The sequence below is a fragment of the Vitis riparia genome, chromosome 8 (genome assembly GCF_004353265.1).
Source record: "Vitis riparia cultivar Riparia Gloire de Montpellier isolate 1030 chromosome 8, EGFV_Vit.rip_1.0, whole genome shotgun sequence".
In the NCBI taxonomy this organism is placed as follows: Eukaryota; Viridiplantae; Streptophyta; class Magnoliopsida; order Vitales; family Vitaceae; genus Vitis; species Vitis riparia.
Genome location: NC_048438.1, coordinates 20,543,177 through 20,564,465, shown reverse-complemented (window position 1 = coordinate 20,564,465; position 21,289 = coordinate 20,543,177). Strand labels below are relative to the sequence as shown.

At 33.2% G+C, this 21,289-nt stretch overlaps 3 protein-coding genes across 4 annotated transcripts; all 3 read right to left on the bottom strand.

The window, feature by feature from the left end:
- Positions 1 to 1,821: 1,821 nt before the first annotated feature.
- LOC117919734 (homeobox-leucine zipper protein HOX11-like) lies at positions 1,822 to 3,771 on the bottom strand. Its single transcript, XM_034836975.1, has 4 exons — positions 3,256 to 3,771; positions 2,792 to 3,126; positions 2,593 to 2,672; positions 1,822 to 2,466 (listed from the first exon to the last, which is right to left on the bottom strand). Exons 1-4 carry the CDS (start codon positions 3,515 to 3,517, stop codon positions 2,142 to 2,144), a joined length of 1,002 nt encoding a protein of 333 aa, XP_034692866.1. The 5' UTR covers positions 3,518 to 3,771; the 3' UTR covers positions 1,822 to 2,141.
- A 12,103-nt stretch (positions 3,772 to 15,874) lies between these two features.
- Positions 15,875 to 18,029, bottom strand: LOC117920909 (E3 ubiquitin-protein ligase RFWD3). 2 transcript variants are annotated; one of them, XM_034838606.1, is made up of 2 exons: positions 17,836 to 18,029; positions 15,875 to 17,521 (listed from the first exon to the last, which is right to left on the bottom strand). In XM_034838606.1, exon 2 carries the CDS (start codon positions 17,469 to 17,471, stop codon positions 16,236 to 16,238), a length of 1,236 nt encoding a protein of 411 aa, XP_034694497.1. In that variant the 5' UTR covers positions 17,472 to 17,521; positions 17,836 to 18,029; the 3' UTR covers positions 15,875 to 16,235. The 2 variants fall into 2 exon arrangements, with proteins under 2 accessions (XP_034694497.1, XP_034694496.1); XM_034838605.1 differs by having other exon boundaries at positions 15,875 to 17,750; positions 17,836 to 18,028.
- A 1,458-nt stretch (positions 18,030 to 19,487) lies between these two features.
- LOC117920689 (peroxidase A2-like) lies at positions 19,488 to 20,815 on the bottom strand. The gene is made up of 4 exons (XM_034838282.1): positions 20,597 to 20,815; positions 20,309 to 20,500; positions 20,059 to 20,224; positions 19,488 to 19,973 (listed from the first exon to the last, which is right to left on the bottom strand). The coding sequence occupies exons 1-4, from the start codon at positions 20,813 to 20,815 to the stop codon at positions 19,543 to 19,545; spliced, it is 1,008 nt and encodes a 335-aa protein (XP_034694173.1). The 3' UTR covers positions 19,488 to 19,542.
- Between the last annotated feature and the right edge of the window lie 474 nt (positions 20,816 to 21,289).

The following is a 21,289-nucleotide window of genomic DNA, read 5'->3' as shown; positions in this document are numbered from 1 at the left end:
TTTTAGAGAATGTTTTCATGAAAAACATTTTGATTGTCAAATACATTCTTAATATATAGTCTCCTATCATAAATTCAATAAATTTTTAAAAAACCAAAGCTTTAATAGTATGTTATATAAACAATTATTTAAAAATTTTAAGTCGTTAAACAATAGATTAAGGTGGTGTTTTTTTTTATTAAATAGGAAAAATCAAATATTTAATTTTTTTTATTCAACTAAAAACATATATAATTATCAATCAATATAACTAAAATAAATTTGTCAACAATAACTTCCATTTAATTATATTAATTGATATCAACAAGTTACTTTTAACGTAATAAGAAAAACTAAATATTTTGAGTGCACGGGGAGGGCACTCGTTGCATGGGGGGAGGGGCGTCCGTGTGCCTTTTGATGGGCAGCGTCGGGCAGGAGGCATGGGTGAGCCCCCCGGGGTGAGCCGCGACGTTAGCCTTTAACTAAAAAATAAACATCAACTAACAATGCACAAGTAGCTCGCTTTAGCTTCAACCCTAATAATTACATCATATGTCCTAATATTAAATGCTAAAATTAATGTTTTTTAAGGGTTTTTTTTTTCTTTCTATAATATACTATTTAAAAAAGTAGAGAAAGGCATTTCAAATGTGATGTAGAAAAATTCTAATAAAACAATTTTTAGATGTAATTCTAAAGCGAGTCAAACTTTGGTATCAAAGAGCATACTTTTATTATCATGTGCATAATAATAAAATAAATAAATAAATGATCCATTAAAAAATGAATGCAATCCAAAAAATTTTAAGTGAGTTTAAATTACATATATTTCAAAAATATAAAAATTTTATAACTCTTTGTTAATTATCAATTTTTAAAATTTTTATTAACAAAATAATTAATTAAGATAAAATTTAATTAAATATATTATATCTAACACTTGTCCAAATTTAACAAATTCTAATGAAAATTAAAACTAATTTATTTATCTTTTAAATTTTATATTTGTAACTAAGAAAATATAACCAAGTTGAAAGTTTCATTGCTTTAAAGGTAACATTTATTTATTTATTTTATATCATATTAAAAAAAAAAACTTATTATGTGGAATAATAATAATTATATATATATAAATTCATACTTCTATACTTTTTTTTTTTTTTTAACCTTTCTCATATTACAAATTTCATATCTCATCATCATTGTCACATTCATTGTATTTTAGTTGCATCTTTCAAATTTTGATTACTCTTTTACATTTTGATACAATTTTTGTACTTATGTTGATTACATTTTCATAACTTTGACTTTGATCACATTTTTTTCCTTGATGCATTAGTTACATTTTCCATGCCTTTATCATATTTTTTTGTATCATACTCATATTCTTCATGGGTAGTTTATATTTTTCACACCTTAGTACTTAGTCACACATTTCATACTTTAAATTTAATATTGTAATAATATTTTTCGTACATTGGTTACATTATTTATATCTGTCACATTTTTTGGTGCTTTAATACATGATCACATTCTTCATACCATAATTACATTTTATGTATTTTGAGTTTTCTTACCCTATTTAATATCTTGATCATATTTTTTTATACTATAATCACATTATTTGTATTCTTATTATAAAGTTACATTTTTATTTTTTCATACCGATGTCATAATTTTTATAGCTCGATAAGGGATCAAGTACTTTGTATTTTGATCATAAGTTAAAATCTTGATCACGTTATCTATACCTTAATCATAGTAGTTGTCACACCCACATGCACCATGCTGTCTTCTTGCATGAAGCCAAGCCCAGAGTGAATGAAATCAAAGTAAATAGAAAGAGAGAAAGGGAAGCGTCTTTTTAATTAAATTTAATACAAAATGGGATGAAATACATGAGGAAAATTGCCCTTTCAAAAAGGGTTCTCTAATAAAATCTCCTCCCTGCATTCTCCTCAGTAGTCAATAATATACTGTAATCACTCTTTCCAACCTCTGCTTTCTAAAACCCAATTACCAAGAAACTATCAGATCAAAAGTAATTCCACATAAAATCCTCCCAAATCGAAAATATTTACAAAACGACAAAAAATTAAAAATAAGAAGCTAGTACATTTTAGGGGTTTTTTTTGGGGGTCTGGATTTTATGATGTGTCTCATGAAGCAGCCTGGTGGGCTGGAGCCTGGTGCACATGGGCTTGTGAAAAGGGGAACAGTCTGGTTCTGGCAAGGGTGGCGGAGGTGGAGGTGGGGGCAGCGGCGGCGGCGGCGGCGGAGGAAGAGGTGGAGGTGGTGGCCACGCGCTCGCAGGAAGGGCACATGGTGAGAGTGGTGGCAGGAAGCTGCATGTAGAAGGGTTGAGAAGTTTTCAAAGCTCTTAATTCTTGCAACTCCTTCTGTAACCTTCTGTTCTCTTCTGTCAGTGTCTCACAGCATCTCTTTAAATACTCACAATCCACCTCCGTCTGCTTCAGCTTTGTCCTGCAAATTTAATGTATCATTTCATCAGAATCAATTCCCATAACTGAGGACGAGAGCCCTGAGCCAAGGTGCAACTGCAAACATTATTTCTCTACCGAATCTTATGGAAGAAAATAATCATCATACCTTGCTCTTCTGTTCTGGAACCACACTTCTACTTGGCGTGGCCGGAGATTTAGTTGTTTGGCTAGAGCCAGCTTTTGCTTCTGCAAAAACAAATTAATAATAAGTAAAAATGAAGATCGTATTCACTCATTTGATTGAAAATACTTTCTGTTCAAAAAAATGGTTTTTTTTTTTTTTCAGACTCTAAGATTTGACTTACAGGATTGAGGGTGTTGTGTTCTTTGAAGCTTTCTTCAAGGAAGGCAGATTGTTCTTTAGAGAGTCTGAGTTTCTTCCGAGTTGAACCGTTCTCATCATCGTCGCTCGCTCTCGATGTCTCAACTTCATTCACGGTTGCCTCCAAATCTCTCTTGCTCCTTCCTCCATTTCCGCTTCTGTATATCGAAAAATCCATCTGAAAAGATGAGACTGTGCTGTTCGGAGACGACAGCGCTCCTCCGTCGTCCGCATCCTCGGCCGCCGCGACAGCCACCGGAAACCGGTTCACGTCCAGCGCTCTCCCGGATCCATCTGATGAACCGGGTTCAGACATCACTGTGAATCAGGTGCAACCATCAAAACCCACTTGTCAGAAAGCCAGAAGCGCTGAAAAGCGATAAGAATAACGAAAAAAAACAAAGATCGAGAAACTCAGGTTTGGAGATTTGGGTATCGCAGACTCACGGTTATCAGCGAGCCACGGGAAGCGAAGCTGCGAAGAAGGATGGTGGCGAGGAACAGGGGAAAACGGTAGAAGATCAAGCTGAACGGGCGGATCTGATGAAACCTTCCTCTCATCTTCTTCACCTCCATGGCCCTGTCCCTTCCCAATAATTCCAGTCCCTAAACCCATGCAGAACCCTGCATCTTTGTTGACCATCTTCTGGGTCTTGTCAAGAAATGTAAAGGGCTTGGAGGCATCACCTAAGCTCAGAGCTAGCTCCATATAGATATGGCTTCCACGGTTCCACCAGAACTAGGGAAAGAAAGTGATGGAATGTTTTGGATAGACGTTGAAGAAGAGAGGCTTAAAAAAGACCACTTTTGCAATCTTGCAATATATAAACGCAGTGAAGCCGAAGCAAAGACCCTTTATTTTGCTTGCCTTGTGCGAGTAAAGATTGACCGACAAATCCAGGTTGACAAACGCACGTGAATCTATATAAATATACAAGCGTTCATACACGAGAGAAAGAGAGAATAGAGCAGCGCAGATTTAATATAACGCCATGAAACCCCCCTCGCCCCTCGGCCCTCCGGCCCCTCCCCTCCCCCACCACTAAGCATATGATATGATATCATAAATCCCAGTTGTTGAATAATTGAATATTGAATAATCTTAACTTTTAAGAAACATTCCCCTCCTCTCTCCTACTATCCTAGGCCGTCTTTATCACGTATTTGTAAATAAACCCCCCTCCCAATACCCATTTCTTGCTTTACCCACAAGAGACATTCTCATCATTTTTCAAATATATATATATATATATATTTTCCCATTTTCTTTTTTATAAATAATTTAATGGTTTTAAGAGTAAAAGACTCTAACTATATTTTTATCTTAAATAAAAAATATTTATTTTTATGTGCTTAGGATTTCGTTGAATATTGGAGGATATTAGAAGAAATGCTTGAAATGGGGTGACGCAATTGAAATGAAAAGTCCCTGATGGCTTGGACCGCTGACTCACCGAACCAGACCTCAAATGGGAGCTTTACAACGTGGCAAACCCCCATTGGGTGAACCCAAACCAAACTCTCTTCCAAAACCAATGAAAACTTTTGAAGATGTGGTCAGATTAGCACGAGATTTTGACCATAACCGCCCCATTATGTTTTACTTAAGCAGACAAGGAGACCATGTTTTACTATTCCAAGAAAAAGTCCTTTTTATTTTATTTAAATAATAATAATAATAACCATCATCATCATCATTATTATTAAAGATAACCCAGAAAAATAAAGGAAAAAAAAATGTCCCATTGTCCTCTGATCAGCAGCCATCAATCCTTGAAACTATCTTAAAATGATGAAAAACCCAACCCGGGTATCCAATGAGGGCATTAATTTTGAAAAAAAATATTAATATTAAAATAATAAAAAAATGTGGGAGTTGGGTGTTTTTAATAAATATAAAGATTGAAAGAGGTGGGGGTGGTCCACGCGCGTGGGATAGCTTTATAGGAGTCGTAATTAAAATACACATCTAGAGGAGGTGACCAGGTCAGATATGTCATGCTTTTGGGATCATTGCAATTATTGAAGTCATGCAGGCTTTAATGATAAGTGAGAGAGAAGGAGAAAGAGCGCTATACGTGAACTATTGGTATAGGATAATAGGAACATACCATCAAAAATTACCCATGGTTACCAAAAAAATTATTATTATTTTAAAATTAAAATATATGAATATAAATAATATGTTCATGTTTTTACCCATTGAACGGAGTCGAATACAATTTGCGTCACTAAACTCTAATAATTCAATGGTTGGTTACCTTGAATTTTTTATGGTTTATTAATAATATATTGAAGGGGTTAAAAAGGACGAAGCAGGGAGTGAGAAGACCCATAATTTGGTCACCCACCTCTCTTTTAGGTTTTATGTTTTACCCACTTCCACCGTAATTTGTTTAATTGCATACTTATTGTGATAGTTGTTTTGGTAAATTATTTATGTTAAAAGAGGGAGAGCTCTATTGCTTCAATCAATGTGAATTATGGTTTTGTATATTGGATGCTCACAAAAGACTTTTTCTGCCATTGAAAATGTGATGGTCCTGATGGAGTGTTGCCAATCATCATGCCCCCCATCCTCACTTCTTTAAATGAAAAGGGATATCATTCAGTCTTCTTCTAACTTAACATGCTTGAAATTGTAATTTTTTCAAATAAATATTCTTTTGTCAAAATTGAATATAGGACCACTTGGAGAAAATCTAGAAAGCTGAAAAAAAAGTCTAATGGAGTGTGCTTGGTTGGGCTATCTAGCCATGACTCATGACTCTTGGTTCTAAAAACCAACCAAAATATTTTAGTAGTAAAAGTAAAGCTATCCACCTCCTCTCTACTTGGCCAGTTTTTTGGATAAATGTTTGACTGAAACTAAAAATTATTTATTTATTTATTTTAAAAAAAAAAAAGTGGGCATGCAATGTATCATTATAGGGTGATTCCTTTCTTTTTTTTTTTTTTTTTTTCCTTTTAGAGTCGTTGAAACTTGTCTTCAAGTTTGACCCATGGGTTGGTGAAGTTTGGCTACTTTTTCTTGTTGAATATTTGATTGCAATTTTGATTTTTTTTTTTAAACAAAGGAAATATGAATGATGAATAGTGAGAAGGGTGTGTGAAACCTAATCATATGATTAAATCCCAGAAATTAAGATTTGAAAATGATTATGATGAATTATTTTGATTGCCATGGTCAATTAACACAAATAAAATAGTGACTAACTGTCTATTGGAATAATCATTATCTCCCACTCCATTTGGTCATCACAAAACTTCATGATTAAAAAGTGGAATTTTGTATTTCACTTTTTTGAGGTTTTGAATCCACTAATGATAGCCGTTAATATTGATCCTTGGTCTATGTCCAACCGAAAAATGACATGAATTACAAAACCTTATCTCCTTGTTAAAATAAATGTGACAAATAATTATTTTATTATGTAATTTGTTTTATTTTTATCAATGATATTCCAAACTCTTTTTTTTTTAAATAAAAAATTTAATTTTATGTTTCAAAATTTTAATTAGATATTAAATTTTATTCTTCATAATAAATTATTTAAATCATATGTAATAAAAAATTAGACTTTTGAATTATCTTTTAAAATATTGGAGAATTCCGATTGATTGTTTTATATATTAATTTATTATATAAGAATTTTGACTTTCATTTTCATACCAAAAAAAGGGGAAAATTTTGTGAAAGGATTTGTTTTCTTGAGGAACTCTTACTTCAATGGCGGCTCTAAATATTTAAGAAAAAATTTTCACGCCTATTTGGCTTAAATGGAAAAGGGGGAAAACTTAAGAAAAGTCGAAAAGGAAAAATGGGGGTAGGTGGGGGTGGGTCGGGGCAGAAAATTAGGTGGGGTAGGGGGAGGGAGAGGAGAAAGGAGAAAAGGAGAGGTACGTAGTGGGGGGGGAGTCACGTGAGGAAGGCGTGAGTGAGTAATGATGAGAAAAGAGTGGGACCCAGAGAGGGGACAGCTGTAGATGGTAAAGGAGACAAGTTCCACAGTTGCAATCATTTGTACCGGGGATCTTCCTTCTCCACACCCTTATATACATGTGGTCCCCACCACCCTTCTCTCTCCATTATTATCACCTGATTGTATCTGTATCCATCCTCCTTCTCTCCAAACTTCTGCCTTTTTTCTTTTTTAATTTTCTTTTAGCTATTTTTTTTTATCGTTTATTGTTGGATAAAATTATTTAATATGGTAATAATAAATCCTTTTTAATTTAATTTCTCCTTCCATAGAGTTTAAAAGTAGAAATATAAACAAAAAATAGAATTATAATTAGTTGGTACTTTAGTATTAAATTTACATTTAAGAATTATATTTTAAAATATATTTATTATAATTATAATATTATTAAATTTTAAAATTAAATAAAAATTTGATTCCAATATGAAAAAAGTGTGAATTTTTTAATTATAAATAAATCACATCAAAAAAATACAATGTGTCTAATCATAAATATAATTTAAAATAGCTTTTTTCAATAACCAAACAAAAATAAGTTTATATGTGGTTTCTAAAATATTTGAAGAAAAATGAAAAAAAAATAAATAAAAAAATTAAAATCAATAAATTATTTTTATATGATTTTTAAAATTTACCTTATTTTTTTTCGAATATTAAATAAATTTAAAATATATATATAAATTTATAATTAAATTTATTTATTTATTTTTATATTTTTATAATAAAATCAAATATAAAAAAAATTATTTACCTTAATATTTTTATCATATTATTTATAATCATAATTTTTGTACGCTCAATCATAATCTTTCACCCCTTTATATTATACTAAATTAGCATCTTATAAGTTTGTTTGTATTGTTATCTAAATATTTTTTTATATATATAAAAATATATAATTTTTCATAAATTGCATAAATATTTCACACTTATTGAACATGACAAAACTAGCAATCCCATCATCTTTAGGCCACCTTGTACTTTTTCATGTCTAATCATTCTTTTCATATAAAGTGACATTTTAATTAGTAAATTTCACAATAAAAACTATAATAAACATATACGTCTGAATATAAATATTTAATATTTTATACAAATATTCAAAATTTTGATAATTCTATTGTACTAATTATCTTTTGTACTCTTAGATGATATTATTTTATCGAAATTATCCAAAGATATTGAAAGCCAAGTAATTATGCTTTGTACTCTTACTCTCTTAGATCATATTATTTGAATCCGAAGGCATTGAAAGCCACAAAAATAGTAAGTGTGCATTGTTGAGGTACAGTAATAATGCATTATTAAGATAAGCATCCAAACAAAAATGATATATTTTTCTAAAAACAATGGTCCATGAGGGGGGTATAACGACGTCGTATTCAGAGGATTGACAGGACAGGGACAGGGACAGCCGGACAGGGACAGAGACAGAGGGAGGGGAGGGGAGGGAGAGAGAGAGGCGTGAGGAAGGTGTGAAAGTTGGACAGTCAATGTAAGTAATGATGGAAAGAGGGTAATTGTCAGCTCTGTCAAATGTGCGTGTCTTCTATCTCGTTACTTTTTATGCAACTCAGTCCCCCAACCCCAACCCCAACCCTACCCTTCTCCCTCTTCTTCTCTAAGGCGCTTCTTTCCTCATCATTTTTAGGCTTTATAGCTCCTTCGGATTTGACTCCATTTCAAAATCCAACTTGTTCAAACAAATAATTACCCTTTTGAAAATTCTACCACTTTCACAAATCCCATTTGAAAACAAATAAAAAATTATATAAATGAACGGATGTTATCATTTCTTTTTCTTTTTTTATTAAAATAAAATAAAACAAAATAAATTTTCTTTCACACCTTTTTTTCTTTCTCTCTCGTACTTTTGGAATATCAAACATAATGGAAGAGATACAATTAGTCTAATCTTATATACATATGGTTTGTTTTTTGATTGAATAAAAAAAATCAAATATTTTAATTTTTTTTATTTAATTAAAAGTAACATGTTTACCTCATTCAATATTAAATTAAATTTAATTATATTAAATAATATCAACAGATTATTTTTAACTGAATATAAAAAACCAAAATATTTAACTTTTTCTATTCAATAAAAAAATAAACACCATACTAAGAAAAACAAAAAAGTATATAGAAAAAGGATTATTAAAAAATAAATAGAATTTGCTTAAGATTTTAATATCAGCACGTGATTAATGGGCTGAGGATTGAAATGATGCTTTTATCCTCCAATATATCAAGGAATGAGTTCAGTGTTTTTTTTTTTTTTTAATAATTATGATTGACTGGAGGATTGATCTTAAATTATGATTAATGATCTTGAGGTTTCTTTTTTGTAGCAGCAAAATTAAATTTGAATGTAATTTTTAAATTAATTGGCAAGTAAAAAACATTTAGAGAAACTTTTACATTGAATCTTGTGATTTCAAAAAAATGTTTTTAGTATTTTTTAACACTTAAAATTTTTTATCTTTCAGATATTATAAACACCGAAAACTCTTATTTATGTTATATTCACTAATAAATAAAATATGAAACTGATAATTTTTTTTAAACAATAAAAATATATAAAAATAATTTATTTTTGCTATAAATTTGATTTTAGTTTGAGAATTATATTTTAAAAAGATAACGATATTTATTATAAATTAAGAGTATGTTTGATAATAATTTTACAAAACGTTTTTAACCATTCTAATATTTTAAAATTTTTATCTTTCAAGTGTTAAAAAGATTATAAATATTTTTCAATATTAATATCAAATGTACTCTAAATCTCAAATCATGTTAGGAGGAAGTCCCCAAAACAAAAGTAGAATTTAAAGATTAAACACAACTTTAAAAATATTAATAGAGATGAATGTTTTTTTGCTACGTGAGAGAAGTCAATTTTAATTTAATTGAAAATTTTGAAAATGTTATAATTATTACAAATTAATTTTTAAATACCATTTTCATACCATAGTTACATTTACTTATTCTATTATTCATGACAAAAGGTTACATATTACCTCAACTAAAAATTAATATTTCTAAAACCTATTTAAATCACACCAGGAAGTGCAAAATTGTATTCAAATTTCATGGGTGTATTTAAATTTTTTTCAAATATATATTTTTAAAATAAAAAAAATAAAAATAAAAAGTTTAAAAAGAAGAAAAATGAGAGAAAAGCCTCACACAACATAACTTAATTTCGTCATATTCTTAAAAAGTAAGAAACTCATATTTTTCTTCAAATGTGATGGAAAAAGTCAAATTTTATTTAGTAAAAGATGTTTAAAACATTTATAAAATATAACTTTTAATCAAAATATGAAACTCAGTCTTTATCTTGTAATTTTTGTAACTTAATTTTATTAAGGACCCGAGGTTCAATGTAAACACATGAAAACATTACAGGTTTCAAATTTCATCATTTAGTATATTTATAAATGTATTTTATTTTTAGAGAATTATTGAACATTTTTATCTAAAATATTTTTATTTATAAAAAATAATTTTGATAAAGAGAATAAATGTATAACGATACTAATGAAAAAAAAAAATTAAAACCGATGATAAAAATGAGCCCTTTTTATATCTATTTTTTTTCCAAGTTAAACAAGGTCATAAATGAGAGGAGGAAAAGAGGAAGGGGCATGATTAGAGGCATGGCTTCATATCATTTAATGATTGCAGATTCCCTAAATCCAGGGCAGAAAATGGAGTTTGAATAAAGAGAGAGAAGTGAGGGAGTGTTATTTTTTTATGATTAGGAGGAAAGATGAGTGAGTGAAGACTGAAGAGGGCAAAGACAAGACAGCTTAGCATGCAACCCTGGAAATAGAAGGATCCTTGTCTCTTAGACATCATCATTATCACACCCCCTACTCCTTTCTCCTTTCTCCTTTCTCATTTCTCATGCCTTCCTTTCATTATCATCATCATTACCTTCATCATCATCATCATCACTTCTCTCTCTCATGCTTTATTTTCTTCTTCTTTTTCTATCCATCTCAACCTGGGATCCCCTGTGTGATGCTGCCAAAGATAGAGACAGCCGACCATAAATATATGTTTTTTTTCCCCTCCTGATGATGATCATTATCATCACCCATCATGCTGTTCTTCAAAATTTCTAATGAAGTTTAGGCAAAAGGGTTGCTTTTCATGCTTCATGTTTATCTGATTTTTAATCATTCATTTTGAGATGTGTACATCATGTTTCATCATTCCATCTGTTATTTCCTTTATTTATTTTTATTTTTTTCATATTTCAGAAAGGTATGGCTTTGAATGTGATTTTCACATCCATCCGCATGGTATTTTAAAAACTAAATTAATAAAAATATTTGAATAATACAAGTTCTTGCAAATCCACCTTTTTAACTTATGGACAGTGTTATCTAATGTTTAATCAAACTTTAATCATACTATTAAGCTTTTAACCTCCTAAAGTTGTCACCTCGAAATTATAATCTCAACTTGGACTGAAGCCAAAAATAAGATTTATCCCCCTAAGCCCAAAGCTAAAAAGAAAAATGATGAAAATCATGAATTTATTTTTCAATGGAATTGAAAGAAGGAAAAAGAAGATGTTGAAATAACAAAGGAAGAAGAAAGAAAAAACCTACAATGACCAGATTATGATTGTTTTGGATGATGGTAATAATAGTAGTAGAGCTTAGACTGAGAAGAAGCTACCATTGACAAAAGATTTTTTTTCCGAGGAAGATGGTAAATGGGATTTTGGAGAAAGAGAAAGAAAAGTGAAAAAAGAAAAAAAGAAAAAAAAGGAAAATGGTAATGATGAGGAGTGTTGACCAATAGATGGCTTGGCATATACGTTTCCCTCGTGTGGTCAATCATAGCCTTTCCCTCCCCCAATCATTCCCATTCCTCCCCCAACCCCCATAATCTCCTTTTTCTCAGACCTTTCAGGCTTATTTTCCCTCTCTCATCTTTCATCTTCAACCTCATCCTCATCCTCCACATGATTATCATCATCATGCTCAGTAACTCATACTCATCACCATCATCATGTCATATGTTCAACCCCAAGGTTAAAAGGCCTGGTAGTCTGCAGACCCACCAAACTCCACTGTCACCCCAAGCCCAGTTCCGTCTGTTTGGTTGCAGAGATAATGGAAGAAAAAGCCCCATTAAGGTTTTTCTCAAAAACCCAGCTTATATCTCCTGGGACCATTATTTCAAGTCACAATCAGACCATTTCTGGACCTAATATTCCTATGCCAATACATGGAGTTTCCTGGAAACATTTTCAAAATACTGTTTTGCCTTAAAACACAGGTGGATGCCAACAATCATTCATACAGAAGATGAGGTTAGGCGATGGATCATTTGTCTGCTTGCGATTGTTCTTTGTCCTACATTGAAGGAGACAAAAAAATATGCCAAAACAATCACAATCAAACGGGTTTCGAGATTTGTTTCCAAGGCGGCTTCTCAAGATTTCAACCGCAGAAAAAGAAAAATGACAGAGACAAAAATACACTCAAGAGTGGGCTCTTTGTCTTATATTTTGCAAGCCACACTGTCCAAAACGATAGCTGTAAAGTGTTCATGCAGGTACCGAGAATTCAAATTCATGCAAATATTTCAGAGAACCAGTTATTTCCACAGAAGAAGCAAAACTACAAAGAATCTCCCCTCAGTGTCCTCACAAAGTCATGCCAATCACAGCCATAAAGATGAAAATCTGATTCACGGGTCAATAAACAATAACAATCATAAAGATTAGAAAGTTTATCCACACTAATAATGACTCATTATTACTCAAATAATAATGGGGCGAAAGAAATTCCGAGAAAACTCTCCACACTTCTTATGGTATCCAACAACCTAACGTCAATGTATCTTCAAGAACTACCCAACAAAAATAACTCTCTAGCTCATAAGTACTGAAAACTTTGTATGTATTATAGTGGGTACCTGCGGTTATTCCTCTAATCATAAAATATTTCAAATGAGGACTCAAATCGTATGAACATCTGGTTTCGGGAACATGGTGTGCAGATGGAAGACAGGAAATTGTAGGCTAGTATTGGCTGGATAATATGTTACAGCAAGGGCTAACTAGCCTAAAAGGCAATCTCACCAGAAGTGCCGTTTCTGCAAATCCTACCCTGGGGTTATACTTCTAAACATGTCCTAACTGTGGCCTACAAAAAAATGGATTACAACAAAGCAATCCCTGTTGATAGCTGGGGTATGCATTGCCAAGAATGCAACGACAAAGATAGAGAAGTGATGAGACAACAAATGATGGAATCATAGAAGCATAATATATTGTTTGGTAAAATTTAATGGTAGCAATAATTGAGGAAAGTAAGTTAGTTCATAATGTTTGGTAAGATGCAGTGAAGAGCATAATTGGCACAGAATGCCACTCTCTAATTTGGATGAGTGCTGAATTACATAGTGGAAATAATTGTGCTTTGAAACCACAGCATTCTACTATAGATGCAAAAATATAACATTTGTAGACATAAACGCCACAGTAAATGGTCAAAATAAATATTGTCATTAGCAGGATGGAAGACGGAATTCATGACATTTCACTATGAGACTTTTTAATGGCCCCAGAACTTTACTAATATCGACCCTTTGATATAGAAGTTTCATCATTTTGAACAAAGCTACCATCAATCATTATAGTGAATATAACTGATGTTCAAACCAAATATTCAAACCTTGACCCTAAGTGGGTGGGTGAAAAGAACGGGCAAAGCAAGGGATTGGTTAAGAATTTGATTGGTTAGTGAACTGGGCACTGCTTGTTTTGGGGTGGGGGGTGATTGGTAAAGAATATGAAACCCATCAATGAACTTGGTCTCAGGTTTTTGATCCCCTAATCATGCTTTGAAATTTTGAATTATACAAGTATGATATGACCAAGAGCAACTAGGATTGATAATGTAGGCAAATATATTGAATAAACGTCTGAAACAAGATCATGAGGAGAACAGAGGAAACAAAAGAAGGAAAGTTTGTAATCTGTAGTAGCTATGTTTCAGAAAAGAGGGAATTGATCCTTGGAAAGGAGTTTAACTAACTAGCATGGAATAGAAGTCACTGGAAGATGCTTCTGTGGACACACCCAAATGTACATTCTCATATTTCAAACAACAAACCTGAGTGAAATCTGAAGCATATTTTACCCTTCCAGAAATATCATCTGGGAGTGTAGACCTAATTTTTTCTTTTTTCCAGGTATAAAATTTGATCACTAAACTGACTGTATTGGAACCAAATAAGTGCCAGCAACCAAATCAAATAAGAAAGTGTTTCAGGAAGAGCTTGAAACAAGGAGTTACAGGGAGCAAGCTAAGAAAAAAATTGCCTGCTTAGGCAAATAAAAATATCTTCCACATTTTTCCCTTTTTTTTTGGATAAAAGGAAGAAATAAAAGATTGTCTTCTTGAGAACATGATCCAAAGATGATTGTCTTTTATCACAAAGACACTAAGAAGACACAAAGAATGCCACGTGAGTGAGCAGAGAGAGCAGTTTGAGTGGGAGTTCTCTTGGTCTTAGACTAGATGCTACTCTGTTCCTTTCTCTTCATATCTATATTTCTTCCAAACAGTACAAAAATTCTTACTTGAGTTTTAAGAATTGTTTTCCTAATGAGGGATGGAACGGAACATATTACGGAGATTTTCTATGGATGATTAACAGGCAATGAAACTAGTTACTACCTGTGAAACTCTCAGTCATTTCATATATCAAAAAGTACAACTAACTACTGGTCAAATTAGGATGAAGTGAACTAGAAATTTGAAAAAGAAAGGAAAAGTAAAAAATCATTTTAATGCCTAGAGTTAAGTGAGTTGATGGAAGCATCAAAGCTACTGAAACAATCATGTCTGGTATACAATAAGTCATGCTCCAGTGCCATAAGGTGAGGATAGCACGATCAGGTAAACCATAGGATGGCTAAGGAAGGTGCAACTATATTTGATTTCGATTATGCTGTAAGTTTCTTCCCATTTTAGGAATAATAGCTTAGTTTAGATGAGGTTAAAAGTTTAAAAAGTTTTTCCAATTGTAATGAGAATAAAGATCCATAAAGATTTCTTAGCCTAAGAGTTTAGTTTAACAGATTTTGATTTTAGCAGCTCAAGGAATCGGATATATTAATGATTCCCAGAGAATTGGACACAAATCTGGCTAATTAGTTGGGATTAACACTTTGTTAAGTTTTAAGTTCAGTATAGGATTACATCTTATTGATATAAATAGAATAGGATATGTGTGTTTGCAGCATATACTTCTGAAGTAATTTGAATTGGAATGGAAAAATATTATTCTCTTCTCTTGTTATCTTCCCATAAATGTGTTTATGAAGACAACCAAATAATCCCAATTTAAACTAACTCAACCATAAAGGAAGAATGGTTGCCCTACTGGACTTATTCCACTCTTTTAGAAGATGATAATAAAGTATAAAAATTTAAAATGTACTGCTAGTTGAATGTGAATTGAAATGAACTGTAAGAACTAGCAGTCCTAATGCGTACTTAACCAAATCATCTCCAGCAGTAAAGAGTAAGTAGTTCGATTTCAATTTCAAATGGTATGAACAAAGAGGAATTATCATATGAAGGTGTCAGGAGTCTGATATGGCTTAGAATGCAATGACCAAGCTAGGTTAATAGAAGTAGCATTCCTTTTTGGTTGTGTTGATGCCAATGAAGGATCAATATCAAAATGGTAGCTTTCTAAAAAATTTAGCAATGAAGAAGTAGTTTCTAGCAAAGGCTATTCTTTCTGGCGTTACTAGGGCCTATTGTGATAGTTACAAGCAAGGTTGGTTGACACATCAGAAATTGGGAAGAAATGGACCAATTTGTAATTCTTTTGTGCACTAGAAAGAAATAGCCAGTTAGGGTTGAAACCAACTTCTTGGCAACTTCTCTCAGTTGAACCAAGAACCAAGATGATAAGTAAAAAATAGGGGACAAAAGAGGCAACACATACAACCAAAAACCCTATTTAACACAATAATCTGGTAACAGCAGCTTTATTCTTAACACATCTAGTAGTTTTTCCATACACAAGACAAATACTTAGGAAATTAAAAACATGCAGCCAATCAAAAGCAAATATACACAGATATATGAAACTTGCAAGATTATGTACAGCGGTGACTAGTAAGCTGGCCAACTTGTTCCATTACAAATTTGATTTGCGATACAAATTGAAAGCATGAACCCCTTCAAGGAGGACAATGTTGCAAACCATATGCAAGCAGAAAAGATTTAGAAGGTTTTATAAATATCTCAAGGGAGCCAATGGTTGTGGCAATAGTCGAGTAACTTGTAAGATGAAGGCAATATAAAGGTTATTGTCACTTACATAGTCGTTGGATTATCAAATTGTCCAGCTATTCCGGAATATGAGAATAATTGGGAAAAGGAAAATCTGCTAGTTCAATCTTCTCCTTCTAGGTGCACGTGAATCTCCGCTGTCCACATCTGAAACTCTTGAAGCATCATTTCGTCTTCTGGAAGATGAAGTAGAAAGAGACACCATAGAGTCTATTTCAACAGCAGTATCCACTGTTTGACTCTCTGAGTGTATAACAGCAGCAATGCTTGAGAAAGAATCTCTATCATCAACTGGTGGAGGCTGCTCTTGCCTTCCTATAGGTTGGCTACGGAGGTATGCCTCAAATGCAGACGAAAATGAAGAAAGAGTACTAGATCTATGAGCTTGTGATCTTCGCGGAAACAATGATGGAATCCTGCGGCTTTCCACAGCCTCAGAGTTATTTGTGCCGCTCTGTGTTAAATCCACCACATCATCAGTGGGCACAGTTACATTCTGCTCCCTGCGAATTCCCCGAGAAGTGAGGAGCCGATTAATCAAAGAATTACTTCTCTCAAGTGTATCACGGGCCCCATCCTGATCCTGATTCTGAACTAAATCCCGGGTTAAATCAATTCTGCTTCCAAGACGCCGAATCATTTCTTCAACTGGAAATCCAACATTCCTTTGAATCGTTTGCCTAAAGCTCTCAATCCTCCTTGCATGTGGCCTAAGAGGAACCTTGAGACTCGAATCCTCCTCAGGCTCACGGATATTGTTCCCACGGCCATAAATTGGGGTCACATTCTTAACAGTCACCTCTCCCTTACATACTGGACATTCCTTAGCATCCGAATGCACATGTAACCATCGGTAAAGGCATGGCCAACAAAACAAATGACCGCAACAAGTCACGACAGGGTCCCTAGCCAAGTCCAAACAAATATTACAATCGAAAAAACTCCCTTCACCACTGCTACCCTTTTCAATATCATCCTTTCCACCCAACCCCTCATCCTCCACATGTGTAGTCTTATTTTCACACATTTTGGGCACTTCATTGTCTCTTTCCTCAGCCGCAACACTTCCCTCACCCTCCTGTGGTCTGCTCCCATTGCCGGTATTGGCCATCAATTCCATAGAAATGTTTCTAGCTTCAAGAGGAATCTGAACCTGTCGCCACCTCCAACGCTGCCGCGTCCTAAGCCTCAACGATTCCCTAATTCTATGAACAGGTTCTTGAACCCAATCATTCAGGCTCACCGGCTCATTCGATCCGGATCCGGGCTCAGGACCCGGACCTAGATTCAAATCAAGATTCATTGTGTGGTCCGATGTTTCATCACCCATCATAAATTGATTAGCCCCTCACAAAAACCCCGATTTTTGCGCAAAATGGTGACCTAAGCTCAGCAGACAATCAAAATTGTAACTTTGCTTCATCAGCCATCACAAATTCAACACAGCCAAATAAAAAACCCTACCCTTTACACAAAAATAGATAAACCTAGGTCAAGGTCATCAAGATTGTAACTTCATCTCACCACCCGCTTCAAATCAAACACACCCAAATCGAAAAAAACCGATTTCTACACACGAACAGTGACCTAAGCCCTACCCGAGTCACCAAAGCTGAGATTATGCAATTCAAGTAAGTAAATGAAAATCTAGGGTTTTTGAGAGTTAAAAGAAAAAACGCAAGGCGAAAATTGAGAACCTGGCTTTGATGATCAGCAGAAGACGATCGTAAGTCCCCATAGATGGAGCTCTCTCTGGATCAGTGATCCGTTCTAGAGAGAAGATTGTCTGAAAAATTGGATTCGACTCCAATCTAGAGAGAGAAAGAGTGGGTTCGGGTATGAGTTTTGGGTTCAACCCCAAGCCTAGAGGGTGTGGGAAATTTTTGGTGCACCCTTCTAAAGCTACAAATTTCTATATTAGGTTTTTTTAGGTGATTGCACCATGTGAAATATATAATTAAAAATTTCCTCTCTTTGACCTTTAATACTTTATATTATGTGTGGTGGCACTCATCCATAGGTTTGCACTCTAATATATATATATATATATATATATATATATATATAAATGAGTATGTTAATAATATTGAGATAGAAAGGATTTCATAAAAAAAATGATAAAAAGAAAAATCATCTTAATCACAATTCCACGTGGCATAATATAATAAAACTGTATACATTTTAATAAAATAGTAAAATATATAAATATATCTTAAAATCACATGCATTAATAGATTCAAAGAGACAATATTTATAATGATCTAAGATAGTTTTTAATTAAAAATATAAATAATTGCATCACTCGTAAACCTTATAAACTCACGATGAAATATCCTCCCATATTCTCTTCAAAAATGAGTTTGTGAATGAATAATCACAATTTCACGTGAATTCGTGTACTAAAAGTTTATATATTTTAAGAAAATAATAAAATATATAAATATGTCGTAAAATCACTAGGTCAATAGGTTAAAAAAATAATATTTTATTTACATGGATATTGAGTGATTGTATTTAAGTTAAATTTCAATTAAAAATATAGAAAATCGTATCTCCGATAAATTTTATAGGCTCATGATATCATATTATTTCTAAAAATGAGCTTATGGGCGTAATATTAATTTATTTAAGGTTATGAAGTTTATGTATTATCGAACTTCTCTAAAATGATTATTATTTTATAAAAAAGAAGAATTTCATCGTAGTTTACTAACACTAAGGCGGTGTTTGTATTTTTACTTAATTCTAAATAGAACCTTAATACTTAATAATGTTAAATATTAAGTTGTTTGTTTTTGTAATATTTTATTTATATTAAGTATTAAAAAGTAAAGAAAAATCAATATGTTATTTTTTCTATTTAGAAAAAACGACATATTTTGACTTTTTTTAATTTAGTAAAAAGTTTATAATAAATTATGAAAAAATATAAAAATAAATAACCTAAATTCTGAAAACAAATTGTTTTTAGCAAAAAATAAAAAAAATAAACATCCTCTAAGTAATTTTGATTAAGGTATTACTTGATTGAATTTCTTTTTTCAATCTCCACTTAAAGGAAGAAAAAAAACCTATCTTACTATGAAGTCAGATATGTATAAAAGTCTAAATTTTCACATTACAAAGATGACTTTATTTAAAAAATCATTACTAAGAGTTCGTTTGATAGTGATTATAAGAAGCACTTTTAATATCTTTAATACTTGAAAATTTTTATTATTTAAATGTTAGAAATGTTAAAAACGTTTTCTATAATTACTAACGCACTCTAATTCTCTAATAAACTTGAAATTCCATGGAAAATTAGTCTTCTTTTTTAAACTAAAAAAAATTATTTAATAGGGACATAGGAGGGCCTTTAACTTGCTGCCCCCACCTCACAAAAGTCACCAGCCACATGGAATTCAGCCTGCATTAACCTTTCTACAATTCAACCTAATCTCCCCATCCTTCCCAGTTAACGGGCTAATGTTTCCCATCTTTACCATGGACTGAGCAAAGCTCTGAAAGAAGGCGCTCTGATTACCACTAAAGCTGTTCACAATTGCGATTATTTTAGCATTGGGTGTTGAAAATAACTCTTGATCGGATTGGAGAAGGCCTCGGAGGCTTTGAAGATTGGAAAAGTAGTTATTATCAAAGTCATGACCGTCAGGTGTATTTGTGGGATCAAGGTTGGCTAGACCAAAGCCCCCATTCCCATCCTCTGGACATATCTGTCGAAGAATAGCCAAGTATGTTGCGTTGAGCGTCGGATCTGGACCGCCGGTGCCCTTGAAATTGTATAGTCTCTCGCTGAATGTGCGACATTGAGCTTTTCCAAAGGTGTGAGCGCCTGTAAAATGAAACCAACTCCTCTAAGAATTCGATTCATGAGAGTTAGAACATGTTGGAGAAGTGGAAATTGGAGGAGTAAGGACCGGATAAGGCAACTAGATCGGTAATCTCGAGGCCAACTGCAGAAAACTTGTTGGAAATGTTGGCCAAGCCTTCAGAGGGAGAAGGAATTGAAGTGTTGGCTCCGGCTTGGTTGGCCGTTGTGCTGTCCCTTCTGCCCAGTAGAACAGTCCATGAAGGACCCCCTGACTGCAAGACACAGAGTTTAAAGTCTTTGCATGCATTATGCTTTCTGGGCAACCAAACAAGCCAAAGCATGAAAAATGTTCTTACCAAAGAGACTGATGCCTCGGATGCCAGAGCAAGAATGTCAGCGCAGGAGACAACTCCGCGGCACGAACATTCAAGAGCGGCCTTGATGCGGTCAACAACCTCGAATCCCCGAGCGGACTTAAAATTAGGAGCAGCATGTTTCTCGCTCTGTATGCTCGGGCTGTCGTCCAGCAAAATTGAAGCATCACATCCCTAGTACAAAACCAACATAAAGATGAAAATTAGAAAACAACCCTCTTTCCAGATGGGAATTAGAAAGTAATATCAAAGTAAATAATTTTCTTTTACGTTGACGAAGCAATCATGGAAGTGTAAACGAACTAGGCTAGCTCCGATCCGGGTATCAGACGCCATGGCCTGGTGAACAATGCTGCGGACAATGGTGTATGCATTGGGGCATGTGCAAGAGTAAAAGGACGAGTTTAGTTGAGCAGTTGAGGGATGAAACAGTGAAGATATGAAAATGGTGGCAATTAGTACGAAGAAATGAGATGGAGAAGAGGCCATTGTTGATGTTGTTTCTCTATGACTCAAAATTCAGCCCCATATATAGAGGGGTGTCACACCATTACGCATCATTGTTTGACCATAAACCTCAATTTTATGGTATTGCTGATGAACAGAGGCATGTGCTATTGGGAAGAGTTCTACCATTAAAGGAAAATTTTGATCTAGGTTGGTACTTTTCTTCTTTCATGGGTCCAACTTAGACTTTTTTTTTTTTTTTTTGGGCCAAGTTTAGAAATGAATTGGTGGAAAAATAATGTGAATGGAATATCATGCTTTTTTTTATGTTGGGTAGTAGCTGCTATTATTTGATATTCATTTATGTGACCAATTCATAACTTAAGATGGAATCTGAATGTTGCCATTTGCTTATTTTTTGCTATTTCTTATGCCTATGCCCAAACATGAAGATGTGGTTACCTATGAGGCATATGAACAAGTGTTTAAGGTGGTAGTCAAAGGGGTTTAATTAGG

Bases quoted from the DNA above. Each gene is read 5' to 3' on its own strand.
- LOC117920689 (XM_034838282.1), bottom strand. From the start codon at position 20,815: ATGGCCTCTTCTCCATCTCATTTCTTCGTACTAATTGCCACCATTTTC. The intron at 20,225-20,308 runs GTAAGAACATTT...TGTGTCTTGCAG, and splicing joins CCGAGGCATCAGTCTCTTTG to TCAGGGGGTCCTTCATGGAC. The intron at 19,974-20,058 runs GTCCTTACTCCT...TTCATTTTACAG, and splicing joins CGATCTAGTTGCCTTATCCG to GCGCTCACACCTTTGGAAAA.
- LOC117919734 (XM_034836975.1), bottom strand. From the start codon at position 3,517: ATGGAGCTAGCTCTGAGCTTAGGTGATGCCTCCAAGCCCTTTACATTT. The intron at 3,127-3,255 runs GTGAGTCTGCGA...CCTGATTCACAG, and splicing joins CCCGTGGCTCGCTGATAACC to TGATGTCTGAACCCGGTTCA. The intron at 2,673-2,791 runs GTAAGTCAAATC...TTGTTTTTGCAG, and splicing joins AACACAACACCCTCAATCCT to AAGCAAAAGCTGGCTCTAGC.
- LOC117920909 (XM_034838606.1), bottom strand. From the start codon at position 17,471: ATGATGGGTGATGAAACATCGGACCACACAATGAATCTTGATTTGAAT.